At 36.3% G+C, this 18,547-nt stretch overlaps 3 protein-coding genes and 1 long non-coding RNA gene across 7 annotated transcripts in view; 2 read left to right on the top strand and 2 right to left on the bottom strand.

The window, feature by feature from the left end:
* Positions 1-578: 578 nt before the first annotated feature.
* LOC112553921 lies at positions 579-4,545 on the top strand. Of its 4 annotated transcripts, none has more exons than XR_003097173.1 (4): positions 579-661; positions 1,890-2,023; positions 2,409-2,626; positions 3,462-4,545. XR_003097173.1 is itself a non-coding variant. In XM_025221411.1 (4 exons), the coding sequence occupies exons 2-4, from the start codon at positions 1,906-1,908 to the stop codon at positions 3,530-3,532; spliced, it is 366 nt and encodes a 121-aa protein (XP_025077196.1). In that variant the 5' UTR covers positions 579-661; positions 1,890-1,905; the 3' UTR covers positions 3,533-4,545. The 4 variants fall into 4 exon arrangements, 3 of the variants coding, with proteins under 3 accessions (XP_025077196.1, XP_025077197.1, XP_025077198.1); XM_025221411.1 differs by having other exon boundaries at positions 2,409-2,585; XM_025221412.1 differs by having other exon boundaries at positions 599-674; positions 2,409-2,585.
* On the bottom strand, positions 4,199-12,436 carry LOC112553919. Its single transcript, XM_025221410.1, has 8 exons — positions 12,227-12,436; positions 11,369-11,417; positions 10,956-11,027; positions 10,582-10,689; positions 8,060-8,123; positions 7,776-7,827; positions 6,316-6,418; positions 4,199-5,804 (listed from the first exon to the last, which is right to left on the bottom strand). Exons 1-8 carry the CDS (start codon positions 12,402-12,404, stop codon positions 5,654-5,656), a joined length of 777 nt encoding a protein of 258 aa, XP_025077195.1. The 5' UTR covers positions 12,405-12,436; the 3' UTR covers positions 4,199-5,653.
* Positions 12,437-12,487: 51 nt separating this feature from the next.
* LOC112553918 (5-hydroxytryptamine receptor 4-like) overlaps positions 12,488-18,547 on the top strand; it is a 28,217-nt gene continuing 22,157 nt past the window's right edge. Inside the window, exons 1-2 of the mRNA XM_025221409.1 lie at positions 12,488-12,516; positions 13,097-13,149. Coding sequence (XP_025077194.1) covers positions 13,138-13,149 — 12 coding nt within the window. The 5' untranslated portion in view covers positions 12,488-12,516; positions 13,097-13,137. The remainder of the gene's footprint in view (positions 12,517-13,096; positions 13,150-18,547) is intronic.
* Positions 14,703-16,307, bottom strand: LOC112553922. Its single transcript, XR_003097174.1, has 2 exons — positions 16,160-16,307; positions 14,703-15,596 (listed from the first exon to the last, which is right to left on the bottom strand). It is a non-coding gene; the product is annotated as an uncharacterized LOC112553922 (long non-coding RNA).

The following is an 18,547-nucleotide window of genomic DNA, read 5'->3' as shown; positions in this document are numbered from 1 at the left end:
GGTGGTATTGATGTGGTGAAAGGGTGGGACTTTGGTGGTGAGAAAGTGGTTTAGAATTGGGCAGACAATAGCTCAGTGCCAGGTACTATTTTCCTACATTTGGGCAAATACTCTTCTTCGTTCTCGATATTTAAATATCGAAGGACAGAATTGTGAGGCTGCGATATGCATAATTAACATATATTATCCTTTTTGTCATCGGTGGAGGTCTGCACAGCGTAAATAAACGAATGCCTGTACAATCCTGACATCAGTCCGTGTTGGTGACCTCTTTGCAGGATAATATTTGTAGAACTGGAAGGTGAATGGTGAGGATACTCACCGTGCATGTGTAGATATATGTTGAGTAGACAGTTATTTCACAGCTCAACATATGACACCTGGAAACAGACTCAACTTTATTATATCGACTCAACTTTATTATATCAACATATATCCCTCAAAAGAAAAATTTTAATCATTCACTTCTCAGCCTATTTGCATATCTTTTCTCAGAAACGACTGTGAGTGCAAATGATTTGAGGCCTGGGATGGGTTCAAGTCAATAATAAACCCTACAAGGATTCTAAAAAAAGCATCGGGTCCCTCCGATCTAGTCACTTCCTCTTTGTGCTGATTAAACTTCTGACTCACTCTTTCACAGGACCGCGTACGAAATCGGGTGAGTAAAGAGAGTAAGTATTTTGGGTCCAATTTTTGTAAGGAACACAATTAATGCTTTTTTGAGTTCTGATGAGTGTACTGGCTTCTAATAGCCGAAACAAGATACGCTTGTAGTAAAGTATTCATGTCGTGCGACCACGTCCGTGACTCGATCATAAATATAGTCAAGAGTTTTGTGATCATGACCAATACAACGGTAAAACAAAAAGTAATAAAATGAAGATGGCAAGTGAAACTCGTCTGTCAGATAAATCCTTCTTTCTTTTTCGAGCAATTTCATTGTGTTGAAAAATTGTCGGAATTGCATCTGGCAGAAGCTGTGCCTTGAAGGCCAAACCTAACTGTTTGGACATTCGGGTCCGGCTAGTAAAGCACTGATCGTCAACAAAATGCTTGCACATGTCCCACTCTCTGGGCTCCCAAACGTGTGGGATCGAGCCTTGTTATTGTACGACCCACTCTTTTTGTAAGGCTCTGTCTTTTGAAAACTGATGAAAAGACAAAGTCGTATCTTTTCCCATCTTTTCGTGGCAGTCGGATGCAGCACATTCTCGAGGCGTGGTTTTCACTATGGAAACCACACGTCATAGGGTCACGTGACGGAGAACGACACTTCGTCGTCGCAGACGAAAGAGTCCCGTGATATTTCTCTTATTAAACACAACATTCTACTGAAAACCTTCAACTTTTTCCACATGAACAGACATGAAAATAGACGAGATTCAAATTTATCCTACTATTTACGAGTTTCTAAGCAGTTTAATTTTCCCTTTAGTATCCCTTTAAGCTAATTAGGTTTATTGTTTCAATTTTTAGCTAAGAAAATGTGGTATAGTTATTCCAATATTTTTGTAAATAGTTTACTTTTGGTGGGGAGAGGTAGAGGGCGCATCACATCCATGCGCCAACATCGTTTTCACAGACTTTAAAAACGTAAAACTTTTCTTAAAATGTCGAATAAGCTTTTCGTGTCTGAGAGATCCAGGAAGTAGTTCTTGGGCACTCTCGTTAGGATAAACCTCTGTACGGAAAATGTCATCTTTGGGTAGCATGGTCGGTAAAGAAAGAAAAAAAAAAATAATGATCTGGTCCAAGTGGTTTTATGTGTGGTGCATGCATTTGTGTGTTTGCGAGAATCTTGAAATGCTTGGGTATGTGCGTGTTACGTGTTTTCTTACTGTAACATGACATGTGCCAGTGTTATCTTTATTTATTATCGAATTTAGGCTACTCAGGTTAATAATGGCAACTAATGGTGGACAACGCTTTAACTTCTGCAACAATTGTGGTACGGCCAACGTCAAGGTAGATGTCAACACTGCCTCGATTATCAGTGAAGGCAAGCAAGAACCTGTGCCAGGTATATATATATATTTTCGGTTATAAGTTTAAATTTGTATTATATTTCCCTTATATTTATATAGCTCTCTGATTATTCGCTTGCTATGTGGCAATAAGCTTGTCACCACCAAGGTTGCGGGGACTTGCCTGACCTCCGACACATATAATCCGTCTATCGTCTACCAGCCTGTGTGTTATTTTTCATGGAGATACGTCCAGTGTTGTGTGAGGGTAGTTGTTCGCAGGAGGAACATTCCTAACGCTGAGGATCGCGCCTGGTTTGAAGGCTACACTGGCACATGGTTAGCTCTGTCAATCCTGGGTAAATAGTCTGTCTGGCTGCTATTAATTTCCCCCCCTTACATTTCACGGTTATGCGTGTACTCCTCTGGATTTGTTTGCAGTCGAAATGAACATTGGTAACAAAGCAAAGAAGATAACAGCTGATATCAAGGTGAACAAATCTGATGGTAACCCTCAGCAGCTGCCCCAGCAGGGTCCACAAGTCACCGGGGAGTCAAGACAGTGTTCTGAAGATACACAGGCTCGGCAAGCTGTCTCCGAAGCGTCTGACAATGATGGCAGTACCAGCTAGATGATGCTTCTCCTATCTTTGGCTTGTGTAAATTTACCCTCTGTTGTGTGTCTGAATGTCCCCATGTTGATATAGTTTTTTTCCTGTCCTTGTGTGTGATTATAAAGTAAGCATGCACGCTTACATTAACATCTAACTACACTTCCCCTTACGAACCTGCACACACTTTCTCTTTCACACACATCAGGGTACAATGTATGTTGACATATTGGTGACTATAAAAGAAATCTATAAATAAAAAAGACTGTCATTAAACAGCAACGTAAGTTGTTTACATTAATTCTACAACAAATGGTGTAAGTTTGCACAGCTAAAAAGCAAAACTAAATGGCTAAGACAGGTTCAAGTCCATGCACATAACAACTCATGCAAAACTCTCATAGTGATGTATGTTAAAGGCACTTTTTCAACCACATAATCTATACAAAGTTTTCTACACTAAATGCTGAGAAACTCCTCTATTATTTTAATTTCTGGTAAAATCTTGGCAGAGTATTTCTACACACAAAGCAAAAATTAATCCACCTAGCACTCACCAAATTCAAATCATTTCACTGGATGAATACATGTTTGTCAATGAGTGAATGACGAATGACCCATAGGACAGCAGTATAGTTATTGCTGACCTAATGAAACTAAAAGATGGTATTGATGAGCAACGACTGTGTGTGCCCTTGCTTTTTAAAAGATTTGATTCCCAAATGACTGCCTTGATTTTACTTGAATCGAATACATATCAAAATAGCTTTACACAAGTGAGTAAAATGTTAAAAGAGAAAGATGTCGCGATAACACATTATTTTATCACAAGAATTAAGTTACTAACTCTGCTAAATGTTGTGTTGTTTTTCTATCTGCACAGACAAATACATCAGCTGCCAGAGGAAACCAACCAATCCATATCATGAAACATCTCCCAAGACGACAGTTTAAAGAGAACAGCGATACAGGATTTCTCCTTGTTCGTATTCTCACAACAGATTCCAGATATTTTGTGTTTAGGAAGTCGCATTGTATGTGGCCACAGCAGAAAGAAATGGCCCTATGTTCAGAAACATATTTTTAAGTAATTTGTGCCAGTCATTCATAAGAGCTGTTTTTACATCGGCATTGAAAAACAATAGTTCAAATCACCATAATAAACTTAGCTTTGGAATATAAAGTGGAGAAAAAAAAACCAACAAATATGAAATGTGATATGAATATTTGTACACATAATATAAAACCACTAGTGTGTATGTGTTTGCATGCATGCAGACCTAAGTGTGTACTTCTACTAGTTTGTCAATGTCATTGTGGAATATTCAAGTATAGAAAGTAACAATTATATCCAACTTACTGAATGTCACAGACATAATAATGAGTAGTGATAATATTGAAGTTGTTCTCATAAAAAATCTACTTTATCTCTTTGCTTGACAGATGGATCATGTTATTAAACTTCCAAGTTTTCCAAACATAATAAATCAATATTGCTTACAAAATATTTACAATGGTGAGAAAAGCCACTATTTAAACAGAGTAAAAATAAAAATAATCCAAGTTTATAAAGATCATCAGTGTTCCCTCATCAATGAATGTACACCCATATTTTATTTCTTAAATAACTTCCAAATGAACACAATTACTCATTGATTCTAACAGTTTTTATATTTGAATATACCTTCCGTCCTACAGCAGTCAAGAATTCAACAGATGTAAATTCTTCTGTTTGTTTTAATCCTAATATTTTTTATTCTCCTATTTTCACTGAATGTCAATCTCATATTTACATATATAAAACCATTTATTTAGTGATAAATACAATTAAATGTACTGTACTGCATTATTTTTAATGAATACTATTCATTTTTTAACCTTTCTCTTTGCATACTGCTAGTGGCTATTTTGTAGCACATGTATTAGTCATTTTGACTTGGCATAATAAATAATTCTACTATATGGCATATTTACAGAATTCTATCTCTTAATGTATGATAATGTGATATCTGCAGACTGAAAGCTATGTGAAGTGATTACACAATCTCATCTAACTTTTCAATTTATCTTGCTCTTTCAAACACACACAGAGCTCAGAGAACAGAACTTGACACACTTAGCTGTGATGGGAAGTTCAGATGTATGGCATAGTGTCTAATCCTGCTTAATTCTCCACACAAAATTTCCTACTGTCCGAATTAATTGTGTGTGCTTAGTTAACCTATATGTCAGTACTAGTCTATGGGCATATTCATATGCATATTACATAGAATGAGAAATACTATATTGTCATGTTTTAAAATCTCATCCGGTTTGACCAGGCTATTACTACAGGCATTCTTCAAGCGCTTAAACAATGTTATCTCAGTATCACCGCTAATGTTTCCTTCTTTGTGGTTTATACTTGTGTGAATGCTAAGCAGCAAACATTAAAATTCCTGATAGTGTGCACATTTAAAAGAATTAAACAAAAATTACTTAAATTGTAAATGCATCAAAACTAACCACCTAGCCATTTCCTTCTGTCCAGTCTTGCATTTTAATCTGATGATGGAGTAAAGGTAGTTGCTATCAGTTGGTCAAACATTCTTTCATAACGAATGATCTATTTCACAATCTTAGCTCTGTTTTATTTTTTTTTAATCCACCTTAAAAATTACAATGATAATAAAGATGTATGCAGACTTTACAGTGATGACTTAAATGTAAATTAAATTTAAATTATATATACAAAATGCACAATTACAGACAATTAAGTAGTCAAAGAGAATATGAACATATTTATATCCTTTGTACTGACCTTAGGTTAAATGTGGAGATTCACAAAAGTTCAGATATACTACTGGTGCAAAACATATAATACCAGCAAAAGCCACAAATAATTATATTCTCTGTTGTTTTTTTTTTAAGATATGTACACACATGTATGCATCACACACACAGGGGTAATATACATCACCACGAAATATAACATATCTTTTACTCCTTACAATTCCACTAATTCAAGCCATTCATGTGCATGTGCAGGTGTCCTTCACTTAGTATTTCTGTGCATCTTTTATCCTCTTCAAAAATTCACAGATTTAATGATTCCCCACACAAAAACACAGTTTCTGCCAGCTCTGAGTCCTGGGCCCAATTTACACCACTTCCCACAATAAGAGCCTGCAAAGTGCACTTGGCAATGTTCATACGGGCCACAGTATTTTCCAGCTCCTCTTTCAGCCTGTAATATTTAAAAAAGAACATATATGCCTGTATCAATTACCAGTTTCAGGGGAAAAATTTTAAATTGTTTATTAGTGCAAACATACATACAAACAAAACAAACCCAAACAAACAAAGGCAAAAGTAAAAAAAGCAGTTTACTTAAAACTTTAAAATCTTGTACAGCTCTGAGATGAGCGAAATTTGATCATCTACAACAAAAAAGATTTTTTTGTAAGATGCTGACGTCATCATGTAAAGAAGAATTAATTGAAATATTAACTGAAGAAAATACACAAAATACTGGCAAGCAAGTGCCTACACAATCACAATTTGTGCATGTGACCAGTTAAATATACATAAGATCTATGACCTAAAAATAAACAATTTAATCTACTAATGCATATGAGTTGATAGCTAGTCTGGTTCCAATAAAAATTAAAATTTCTTAGTGTGCTTGAAGGATAGACACCACTGAATAATCCTTAATAAGCCAAGACTCAAACTGAGAAATAACAAGGCTTACTTACCCTAAGCAAGCTGGACTGCTTTTCACATCATCCATGGCTGTCTCAAGCCTTTTACGATGTTGTGTGATGATTTCCATAAGACCACGATTTTTCTTCTTTAGTTCTGAAATTCATATATCATTTTTTGAAAATTTCTGAGGAAAATGGGGGGTTAACCTGACGTAGACATGAAATTAACATTTCAGCTACATGCAGAACATAGCATAGTCATTAGCTTGAAACAAATGTGATTTTTTTTTATCAAGTTTATTAATTTTTTGTGATAGCAAATTGATTTTGTCGTATATATATATATCATAATTATTTTTAATAATTATAACTTGCTTATTGTAGCAATATGGTGAATTATAATAGAAGGCTATGGTAGTCATGTTACCAGAAATTAGAGTAAAGAAAATTTCCAGATTATTTTCTCTTTTAATTATACTCTCCCTTCTGACAACTGGTCTTGTATTCATTTTATTATTATTACTGTTATTTTTCTAATTTTTTTTCTTTCTTCACAAAAAAGAGACTGAGAAGTTTTGTGTCTTCATTTAAAACCACAATTAGCTTAAAATGTTTAAAAAGATTTACAAACAAAACAAAACAAAAAAAGCACAAAACTTAGACTAGCATTATCAATTAAGCAACTAAATTTCTAAAAATTATTGATAGTGAGGGAAGAATTCTTTAACTGTTACCTGTAATCAATATTTTTCGCTTTACAAATTGTTTCAAGTATTCTTTAGAGCATGTATTTACTACAAGAACACAAATAAATCCTTCACACTTTACAAATCCTTCATATATACTTGTTTCCAAAATGTAAATGATAATTCACATGTTAAAAGTGTTACAACTTGAAAAGCAGAAGAGGAAAACTTAGTGGTGAGAGGACTATCTCCAGACTCAAAAATATGCACACCAGCTGATTTGACAAACTCTCACCAGTTAAATGGCTCTTTAGAGGATTCGGGAGGCTTAGCCAGCAAGGGACAAGAGATCAGCACTGCCCTAATAAAAAACTGGGCCTGAGATATATGTATACTCTAACATCTTCTTTTCCAAATATTATAAGACAAAAATAGACGACCTTTAACCTTCTCTTTCACTATTTAGAAAATGGAAAAAGACGTATGGCATAGAATTAGAAAATAGACATACATGCATGCAATGACCTAAACACTTTTCATACTCAATTTAAGCTAGGTGTTTGACTCTTTGTTTCAGAGTTTCTTGTTCACCTAACCACCAAGAAAAAAAATATTTCTGGCTTTACTGTAAAAACTAAATGCTAAATTATCCTGCCACAACTGTTAAATCTTACCTGAAACCATATTAGTGAAATGCAAAGAAATAAATTCTGAAACAACATCTATTTGGCAATGTCGATATTCAAAGCGCTGCTTCAAAACTGAAGTAAATGAGTGATAAAGACAATCCCTGATAGAGCCAAAATACACCAGCTTCCTACTTACCAAAATTCTGTTTCCTCACATTGTCTAGTTCCTTCTGCAATTCTTCGACTCTCTGCATCAAAACAAAAGTTATGCTCCTTTGTTACACAATATTATTAAGTCAAAAACAGATACATCTGCATTCTGTAATGAAATGGTTTGTCCGTAATGGGGAAAAAAACTGATGAAAGGAAACAGAAGATAGCAAAAGAGTTTGACCAAAAAAGGGAACAAACAAATACAAAATAGTAAAAAGAAAAGAAAATAAGGCAGTCTGTAGTAAATTCTTTAATTTTATATTTTACCTCATGTTTTCTTAGAATAGTGTTGGACAGTGAGCTCTGTTCTTGGACCAATGCTTCAAACTTCCTGTTTAAAATAAAAGGTATTCCAAAACTTTTGTTATCGATTTATTATTTTGTTCGTTTTGTTATTTTAATAATAATATTTATAAGGAACATTTATAATCAACAGATACCAGATGTGCTTGTTCAGCCATGAAAGCCATGCAAGACAATAAATATCCATTATTCAGGCATGAAAAGCAAAACTCTGGCATGTCTAGCCAAACAAGACAAGACTACACAGACACATTAAAATTAGCACTTTCGATTGAAGAGCAGAGAATTTCAAAGCCGAGCTCCATGGTACAAGGGACAGAATCCATGGAAGTGATGTTTAAAGCGGCCAAGACAGAGAAGACAGCTACCTGTGCAAGAGCAGAAAAAGTGATGTGGTGAGTAACTAAAGATGAGAGAAGAAAGATAGCTAAGAGCTAGATTGGTGATCATAGTATCTGATGCACTTAGAGACACGCAGCCAATGAAGTTTCATTGTTAAATATGGTGATGTGTTTTGAAAATAAGGCAGACAAAAGAAAATTGAACTTTTTGAAAGGGAGAGAAATTGCTCTCATGATAACTAGCTGTGTCAGATATTGGATAAAATTAACAAGGATGGAGCAACAAAGACTCCCATGGAGAGCTTACAAAATGTTAGAACGATTAGACAATAATGGAAAGCAAAACTGGATATCTGAGATCAGGTTACTTCTTTTTAGATATGGTTTTGGACATGTTTGGCTAAATCAAGGAGTGGAATCAGTAAGCAATTTTATAAAATGTTTTAAACAAAGATTGATTGATTGTCACTGGCAAGAATGGGATTTTATAATCAATAGCAGTGAAAGGTATAGTTTCTATAAGTCAATTAAATCTGTGACTCACAGAGAGATGTATTTGAGTTTAGATGTTAATAGTTTCATCAGAAATGCATTAGTGAGAATTCGATTTGGTATTTCAGATATAATGACACATACTTTAAGATATTCTGACAATAATATAAGTAAAATATGCCCTATGTGTCAAATTGATGAAGAGGATGAGTTCCATTTTATACTATGTTGTCCATGCCTGAAAGATCTGAGAAAAAATTTCATTCCGACAATGTACTACACTAGACAAATAAGTCAATAAGTAGTGAAACAATACTGTCCAATCTTGCCAAGTTTTTATATTTAGCGGCAAAGAAAAGAGATGCTATTCTACGCTAATAACACTCTGTATCTATTGTGACATGTTGCATGACAATCCTTTTGAATGGGCCCAAAGGCCTAACAAAATAAACTATTCGTATAGCTAAGAGTTTATAAATATTATCTATCTAGCTATTTGTCTATCTATGGAACAAAAACTTTTTCAGTTACTTTACTTTCATAAAAAATTTATTGCGGAATAAGGAGGTGTGGGTATTGGTGTTTTAAGTCAAGCCATCAACTAATAGATGCCACATACAGAGAAAGAACTGCGTGCCCCAGACGAGAGCTAAACCAGGTATGGCCAACCCTCATTGTATTGGTGATAGGTGGTAATTGTTGCGCCACTGGATGGCCTTTATCATAAAACATTACGATACAGAAACTGCAAGACTTACAAGACAAAAAACACTTCCCCATAGCTGCACCAATAAGCTAGGTCAGCTGTTTGCTTGCACTACTCTATAAAACACTATAACTTTTAAAAGATATGTGAGCCTAAACTTACAGCATCACCACACTATGTATTTGCATATTATCACTAACAATTTTCCTGATTATGGAATCTGATTGGATTATGCACAAGACGACCCAAGACAACAACACCTGTATCCAGTGGACTTTCACCAAACAGAGGGAGGACCTGGACTTTGCAGATGACATTAGTCTCCTATCTCATTGGCAGCAGCATGGACAAACTAAACTGAGTAAGCTAGCAGTGGAAGCAGCGAAGAAGAAAGACTGAAGTGATGAGAATCAACAAGCAGGAACTTCTAATCTAATTTCAGTGAGAGAACATCCTAAAAAACAGATTGCTTTATGTGTCTGGGGAGCATTGTCAACAAGGATGGTGGAGTGGATGATGACATCAAAAGCTGCATCAACAAGGCCAGGCATGCTTTAAAAAGATTATGGCCTATTTGCAACTCCCAAACATTATCCTTCTGCAGTAAGACCCACATCTTCAACAACAATATGAAAGCTATCCTACCGTATGATTCTGAAACCTGGAGAGTGACTAACACCATCAGCTACAAACTCAAGACCTTTACCTATGCCATATTCTGGGAATAAGATGGCCTGGAAAAAATCTCCAACAGCAGCCTGTGGAAAAGAACCAGCCAGGATGGCACTAGCCAAGATCACTAGGTGCCATACATGACTTTCACATTCACAGTTAGTGAAACCTATGCGTTAGAGACGAATAAAATCTAATATCAGTTTTTAAAGCAGTGACACATAGTTTGCCCTGTAAAACTGAAAATAAAACATAAGTTGCATAGCATGACACACCTTCTTTCCTCTCCAGGCACTGATGAGCTGCCATTTTTAACTGTGATATCGGATAATGGTAAAGGCTCGTCAAACAGCTTGTCACTTAGTGCCTGGCTAAACTGCATTCTGAACACACACAAAAAAACCCCATACATATATAATCCATGATAAGTTAAATATAACCTACTGTGTAGCCTATTTCATAGGTTCAGTTTTAAAAAAGCTTCGTCATGCATGAAACAAACAGCATCATATTACCTATTCTTCAATTTAAAGTGGTAAGATAGGTTAAAACACGAAGGCTACTTTCATCAATAAAATTACTGCAAATTTTAGCATAACTAAAACAAATTAATATCTTAATTAAAAACTTAAATGCAAGAAATACACACTTTCTGAGGACTATCTCTCTGATGGATAGATCAGCAGACACTTTCAGGAGCTCCCTCTGCAGCTCAGATATTCTGACAACATTGAAACAATAACAGCTATAATTAAGATGTATTAAAATATTATTGAGACAATTACTTATTTTAATTCTACCATACAATAAAAATTAAAGCCAACACAGCATTATTGCTCCTTAAAAATTATCACAAATTACACAATCTAGAACTCTTTCTTTTATAAGAATATTTGTTTTAATAAGGAGGTCCAAGATGATGACATACTAATAGAGTTAAGTAAGTCCATTAGGCATGAAAGTCTCAAGCAAGCACTTGTTTGTTTCTTGCTTTTTCAATGCACATCTACACTTTGTAAGTGTGTATATGTGTGTTTGTCTGGAGGTACATAAAAAAAATACCTTTTCTGAAGTTCTTCCACATCATTATCTTCATCAATATCTGTTTGATCTAAAAAAAAGTGCAAAAATACACATTTTGTAATTACAATATATCAGGCATTTATGTGCCTATAAAATTCCAATTAATTATCTCTCTTTATATAATAGTATACGGCTTATTTACAAGACTATCAGTCCACTTTTGCTGCTTTAATCTTTTCCCTCTCTCTACCTCTTTCTCTTACATGCACACGCACTTTCATTTCTCATAATGTTTAATTATTATAATTAAGTAATAAAGTTCAGATCCAGCAACAACGACAACAAAGTCTACTCAGGAGGGTAGATAATGTAAACAATCGAGGCAAAAAATAAAAAGTTTGGATCTCAGGTCTCATCGCATAAGATATTTTAGGTAAACCAGACACAAAAAAGGGGTATTTCGTTTCTATTTCTTACAAAATCTAAGTTTTACATGTCTAAATATGGTACTAATATTATAACAGTTAAAGCATTTCTCAACATCAGCGATCTAAGATTATTGATATGTACTTATACTGAGACTATTTGATAAAAACCCCAAATATTTTATCTGAGGGTCTGAAAACCCTTAACATTTTTAACCAGAGGTTTAAAAACGCTTTGCATTTTACGGTAAGGATACAATTGCCAATGGTTTATACCAAAATCTACTCTCACACAATAGTCTATCTACCAGATTTTAAAAAGAAAATCTAGAAAAAATTTTAACCGCGTGTTAATCTGCAAGTTATTATGCTTCGCCTTGTACTTTTATAATAATCGTCCCTGAGTTAAGCAAATTAATCGTTCACTGCATGGTTGTAATCAGAATGAGAATAACAATCTTGTCGGGCAAACCTGCTGCAAGTGCAATAGAAAGATCGTGTTTTTGTCCAACAAGACAATTGCGAGTTTTCAGGACATCAATGATGCTTTCTTCATCTCCAAGTTCTTGTGGAACTGCACCCTTTTCGTTTATTGTATGAAATGCATCACCATCGGAGTTGCCCGTCTGCGCCGCCACAGCGGCTTCCATTTTGAACAGTCGCCAAAGGGAGGCTACTCTCAACACCCTTGAGACAACTGCGTTTTTATTTTTGTATATACTGTATACGGTGTCTTCGCGCGGTTTTCGTTTGATCTCAGCTGTGAGTTTTTCTTTATATATATTCTGTATATGGTGTCTTTGCGCGGTCTTCAGTTATTTGATCATCGCTGTGAGACGATTACACTGAAATATTAGTTATTCTGGGATTGCATGCCAGCAAGACGAAACTACTGTTTTCTCGACACGAAGTGCTACGTTAGAAATTCAATTCAGCAACAAATATAGTAGTACTGTACAACTAAATTTTGATGTGCACGAACTCGAACCCGGCTTCGTTTAAATATAATTTGTGATATTACGTAGTCTAAAACATTGAGCGCGGCGTCTCTCTGAATGGTAAACATTTATTTAGGCATGATAGTTTATTTGCCTGCGTAGCATGTGTATTGACACGTAAATGCCATCAACTCCTTTATCAGGACGAGTCATATTTGTAGCATATATTTTTGCTATATAGTAATGTACGTATTTTCACTACACATCCACAAGAAAAAAAAATGTGCATTAGAAAACAGTTTTATTACTATTGTAGCCGGACTGACCCTCGCTAAAAGGCCAACACCGCAGGCCCCTAGTCACCACGGCCAGTCAAGTCATTCCGTTCCTCTTTGGTGTTCCAGGGAAAAGGACGCACGACACGCTAGCAGTTGCTCGGACTGACATGCTGACACAGGTAAATAAGTTCAAAGACATATATTTATTTACATAATTTACACATACAACTACTTAATCTGTTCTAACCTACCTAGTCTACTAAAACCTAGCACCCAACTGGCCAACTCCCTGGGGTGCGGAAAGTGGGGGTTGAGTGACGTGAGCCGCTTTCCAGCGGGACCAGACCCGGTTGCATTGCTCGGGCGTAGCTAGTCCCCTGCTAGTCCCGACTAAACCCCCTTATACCCGACTAGCTAGTCTCCTCACTTACGCCGGTTGCACTGCTCTGGACTAGGCTCGCGACTAGCCACGTCCGAACTAGTAACTACGGACTAAGGGTTTACAAAAACCTTCACGGGCTTCCACCGCGAAACGAAATTTTCACGCGGGAGATCACTCTAATCTCGAAAATGTCAGATGCTAAAGTGAAAGACAAATTGAAAAATAAAACGTCTATGGATTAATAGTGACAGTCGCTGCAAATCAGACTTTGCTCTTGTCAAAATTTCGAACGGACTGCAACTAAAAGAAGCAGCGGAAAGATGTGGTGACGACGGTGTGTGCCAGTCGTCGGCAGAACGATCAATGCATGAGGTAAATAAACTGTTTTAAGTTTGTTGCATGTAAACAACCACAAAAGTAATGCATAAAAATAGTTTTTTTGGATAGGTGGAATCAATTTGGAAAATGAAGTATCGCTCTGGCTGACACAGATTGCAATTTGTTATTTTCAGGCAATGAAGAAATGCTCCGCGAGTGATAAACAATGTCCACAATGTAAAGCGGCCCTGTACAAAATGAAGTCCACAACCTCAGATTGTAGAGTAGATTGATGCAATCCTAAATTATGTTTGGGTTGCATAATCATGATATGTTTCAATAACATGTTACTCTCAGCTCTTGTTATTTAGTTCCTCTTTGTTTTCTGTATTTGAATTTATTCTTTGTTAGTACTGTTGTGTATTCTTTTATAGTTCACATGTTATTTGTTTTCCTGTTCCTCGCATGTTGTCCAAGTTTGGTTCTTGTTCTTAAGAGCTAAGAGCAAGCTCCTTAGGAGGGTATGTGCTTTACAAATTTTGCATTTATCATTATTAATCCAAGTTTCAATGGCATTGAACACATCAGTTACCAAAAAATATTTAAACGCTCTGTTAATTGATCATTCTTCTCTATTTATAGCCAGTATCATGAATCATGGCAGTTTTTTAAACAATGTTAATAGTTCTTAAATATTAATGTAATTTTTATTTTACTTTATATATTATTGTAATTAGTTGGAACTTACTAGCTGTAGTTCTTTTTTGTGTTGATTCATTAAACTTTTCAGTCTTATGTCCTCATAGCTGAATGTGTATTAGATCATGTCACTATTAGTCAGCATTCATGTATTGGTTGATGAATTGAGTGCAACCTGTGTGTCTGTTATGCTGCATGGTACCAACATTCTAACATGTTAAAATGCACATATTTTTTGAGGGAATAAAAAAAGAAAGTGCAAGAATCCTAAATCCTTGTCTTGAAAAAGGAGTTGACAAACGGGATATATATAAAATCTTTTTTTTTTTTTTTTTGCAATCATTAAAAGTAAATTCTGCCGTACACTATGTATTGGTTTTCATTCTAGTCGGCAGCAAGCGAGGAATGTAATGTTACTGCTCTCTCCCCCTATTGAAATGAGCTCAGGACTATTCAATAACAGTTCAAGTGCTCCCTCTCTACTTTATTCAGGTGATAATGAAAATTGTTCAGTTGAAAAGGTGAATCCAGGTACAAACATAATTGTAGTTCATGTATATCTGTTTTTTGCATAGTGTGTATTATAAATGAAATATTTTTCAGTACGCAATCTTGTAATTGCCATCTCAGACTTGTCCCACAGTTTGTTGGGATGTCGCCAGTTTCAGTAACCATATGCTTTTATATGAATGAATTGTTAGTCCATTGCCCATCCCCTTTAACCTAGAGGACCAGTGAACCACTTTTGATCTCTCCAAAATGGGTGACCATGCCAGGAGCTAGTGCTCCTGTCGGCATATTTCTGGGGGTCATTGAGACAAGCATGCCACTTGACCATGGCAAAGGGGTGGTCCAACAGAGGGAAAAAAAACATGTGCACACTAAAATCTGTAATATACACCTGTAAACGCTAAGAACTACAGTATTTACATGTAGGCTCGAAAACCTACAATGTGTGCTTATTGAGCCACACGGATATTTAAAACTAAGACAAAACTATTTTCATTGAAAGAAGCTCTTTTACTGTAAAAAAATATTATAAAAAGAGAAAATTGCTTGAATTATCTGGCTTCATACAAATTTAAACCACTTTCTAGAAGCACATCTTTTTCCCAGTTGGTACCCTCTTCATTGTAAGCCCTGATAGGGAGAGTGTCACAAAGAATCATACGACTTCCATCATCTGGTCCCTGCTGCAACACTTATGGAAATGAGAGTCCCTCTGTGCTGCAACATTCCAGAATCAGGGAAACATACACTGTATTAGTAATAATGAGCGAGGGTGGTGACCATACAAGAAAATCATAAGTTCCAGTTAGGAACATTTGAAGCTGTACCTGGGTAAAATAACTAGGTGTTGTGCTTAGTTTAAAGCTCCCACTGTTTGGGGATGTTCACCATCCAAAATCATCAGCACTTTTATTTCTACCTTTCATGGTGATGGGACATTTGACCTCCACACATCCCTCCCCACAGTAATCACACCTTCCTATACCATTAACCAAATACAGGGTAATCGTTATTCAAAACTAGTCCTGTGTCGCATATTTGAAACTCTTTATGAACTTTCACCAGGACATCTTTATACAAAAGCTTCTAAAATTACTGACAAGACTGGCTGGTCTACATATATGACAAACACTGTGCATGTTTGAGGCTGTTATTCATCCAGCCTTCATCTTAAACCTCTAGGAGGACTTATGCTGATCACAAGTTTTGCTTAATCTGATGAAAAAGACATGTCTTAATTTTAATTTTGAAATTCTGCATACAAATAAATTGTACTTTACCATCAAATATTAAAGCTCTAGGAGAAGGATCTGTGAATAAGGGATTCTTGGTTTGTTCTTGCACTTAAGGCTGGTTGACCTCCATAAAGTTCAACATCATGATTATTATCATGCTCATCATACAGAATGCATACTATACTTGTGCAATACTATGCATGCCATGATGATAACTAGCTCTCTTTGGACTGTACCTGCAAATAGGCAAAAAGGAATCATATATTCTGCATCTTTATACAAATGACATGGGCACACAACAACTGCTAAACCTAGAAAATGATAGTAACCAAATTAATAACAAAACTGAACAGTATACATGAGAAAAAGCTTAGATGTAAGTGCATAAATATATGTTAATTTATTTCTTTAGGGGAAACATGGCTTGAAAGGTGTGCATGTGTTATACATGCAAAAGTTTTAATGAAGAGACACATGTGAACACATTCAAACATGTCCATTACTTTCCGCTCTTTGTTATTTGTGCAAAATATAATATATTAATTTATTAACATGTAAGACACTAACTTGAAAAAAAAACATAAGCAGTTATTATTATAATTTTCTCTTCCTTCATGTGGACATAATATTCAAAATATAATGTAAAAATATTGTTTCCAAAACTTATGACTCCAATATAATTTAGTATGACATACCTTGATGTTTCTTTAAAAGGCAAGGAAGGCGTGTTTTCAGCACACCGTTGCATCTTCAATTCTTTCTTGAGTTTATCCCCTGACTAATCGAGGATGTACTTCATAAGCTCGGTACAGCTTTGACTCGGTCAAAATCCTGGTGTCATGACTATTTCCAGAATACTTAACAACACAGTTAATTATATTTATGCCACTATCACAAACTAGCTGTACATTTATTGAATGATAACCTTTTTTATTTACAAATTCACTTTCGTGCTCAGACGGTCCCTGTATCTTTACGTGAGTGTCATTTACGCACCCAAACACGCTTGGAAATCCAGCGATTGCGTAAAATTATGATTTCTGCTTTTTTTTTTTCATCCCTCTGGCTAGGTAGTTGATTTATTTAGACGATTTGTAAGAGCCTTAGACACACGGTGAATTGTTCGAGAAACTGTCAACTTATGCGTGTTGATCGTATCTCCTGCAACTGTTTGAAAACATCCCGAGCATGGCGAAGAATAGAATCGAAAACGTGACTCCGAAGGCTCGCTTTCGCCGTATTTTGTTAAAGTTCACGATAACGATTAACAAGTTTAAGGTCCATTTTGTAAAAGTATATAACTTTCATCTACCAAAAGCAAGTTTCACATCGTCGTCCTACGTTTCATCTGTAAAATTTATAAACGAAAACTGAGTTGCTGTGGACGCTCGTAAGTTAGTCACTTGCTAGTCGGCAGCTACGCCAACCCCCTGGTTGGACTAAAGTTACGCCCGAGCTGCGGACTAAAATTCGCCTAGTCGGGAGCAGTGCAACGGTCGTAAATTTAGTCGGGTACTATACCCCTGCTACGTCCCGACTAAGGCCTTGCGCCCGAGCAATGCAACCGGGTCCAAAGCACCTTGCGGCAAAATGGTACTTCTCTCATACTCAGGATGGTTAGAACTGTATACATAGAAGGTGGAGGCTGAGTGACGTTAGCCACTTTCCATCGGAGCCAAAACACCTTGCGGCAGAATGGTACCTCTCACTCAGGTGGACAAAACTAAAGATGTACTTAGTGGGGTGGTTTGAGTGACGCGAGCCGCTTTCCGTCGGGACAATAGCACCTTGAGGCAGAATGGTATTTCTCACTTGCTCAGAACCGAAGTTTTATTGCTTTTCCAAGCAGGACCAGCCGCCTTTCGGTAAATAGGTGCAAGCACTGACTTTTGCCTGCTATTTGTAATGGACAGTTTGGGTGCTACACACGGTTGTCGTCCGTCTCGTGCGACCAAGCTTGGGGTGGAAGGGGATGCGGGGTGGAGGGAACGAGCACTGTCAGCGGTACACACTGCCGTAAACAAGCTACACTATATGCTCTTTCCTAATGATACTTTCTAATTATAATATATTTTACAGACTTCACACAGTTGTTTCGTTGTTTTGTTCATAGATACAGATCATATTTTTCACGCACCTAAGAACGAAAAGGCGGATTGTGGGAACTCAGAGGACAGCAGTGCCAGGAAGACGGAACATGTTGCAAAAGTGTTAAAACGCTACGCAGAACAATTTCGACATACGGCTCCTATAAGCAAATTTGGACCACCTTAATCGTAATTTGAGAGTAGCTTAAAAATGCAGGAGACAAGAGGGAAGAAAGAGGAGGGGGGGGAAAGAGATGGACAGCAGCATGATCCCCCGCCAATTGTTAAATTGTTGCAATGAGAGAGGTCTGCTTTCTTTGGTAACTTGACCAGGTGGCCTAGTTTC

The sequence above is a fragment of the Pomacea canaliculata genome, linkage group LG13 (assembly GCF_003073045.1).
Source record: "Pomacea canaliculata isolate SZHN2017 linkage group LG13, ASM307304v1, whole genome shotgun sequence".
NCBI classification, from domain to species: Eukaryota; Metazoa; Mollusca; class Gastropoda; order Architaenioglossa; family Ampullariidae; genus Pomacea; species Pomacea canaliculata.
The sequence above is the reverse complement of the archived record's forward strand: the minus strand, read 5'-3'. Positions and strand labels throughout refer to the sequence as shown.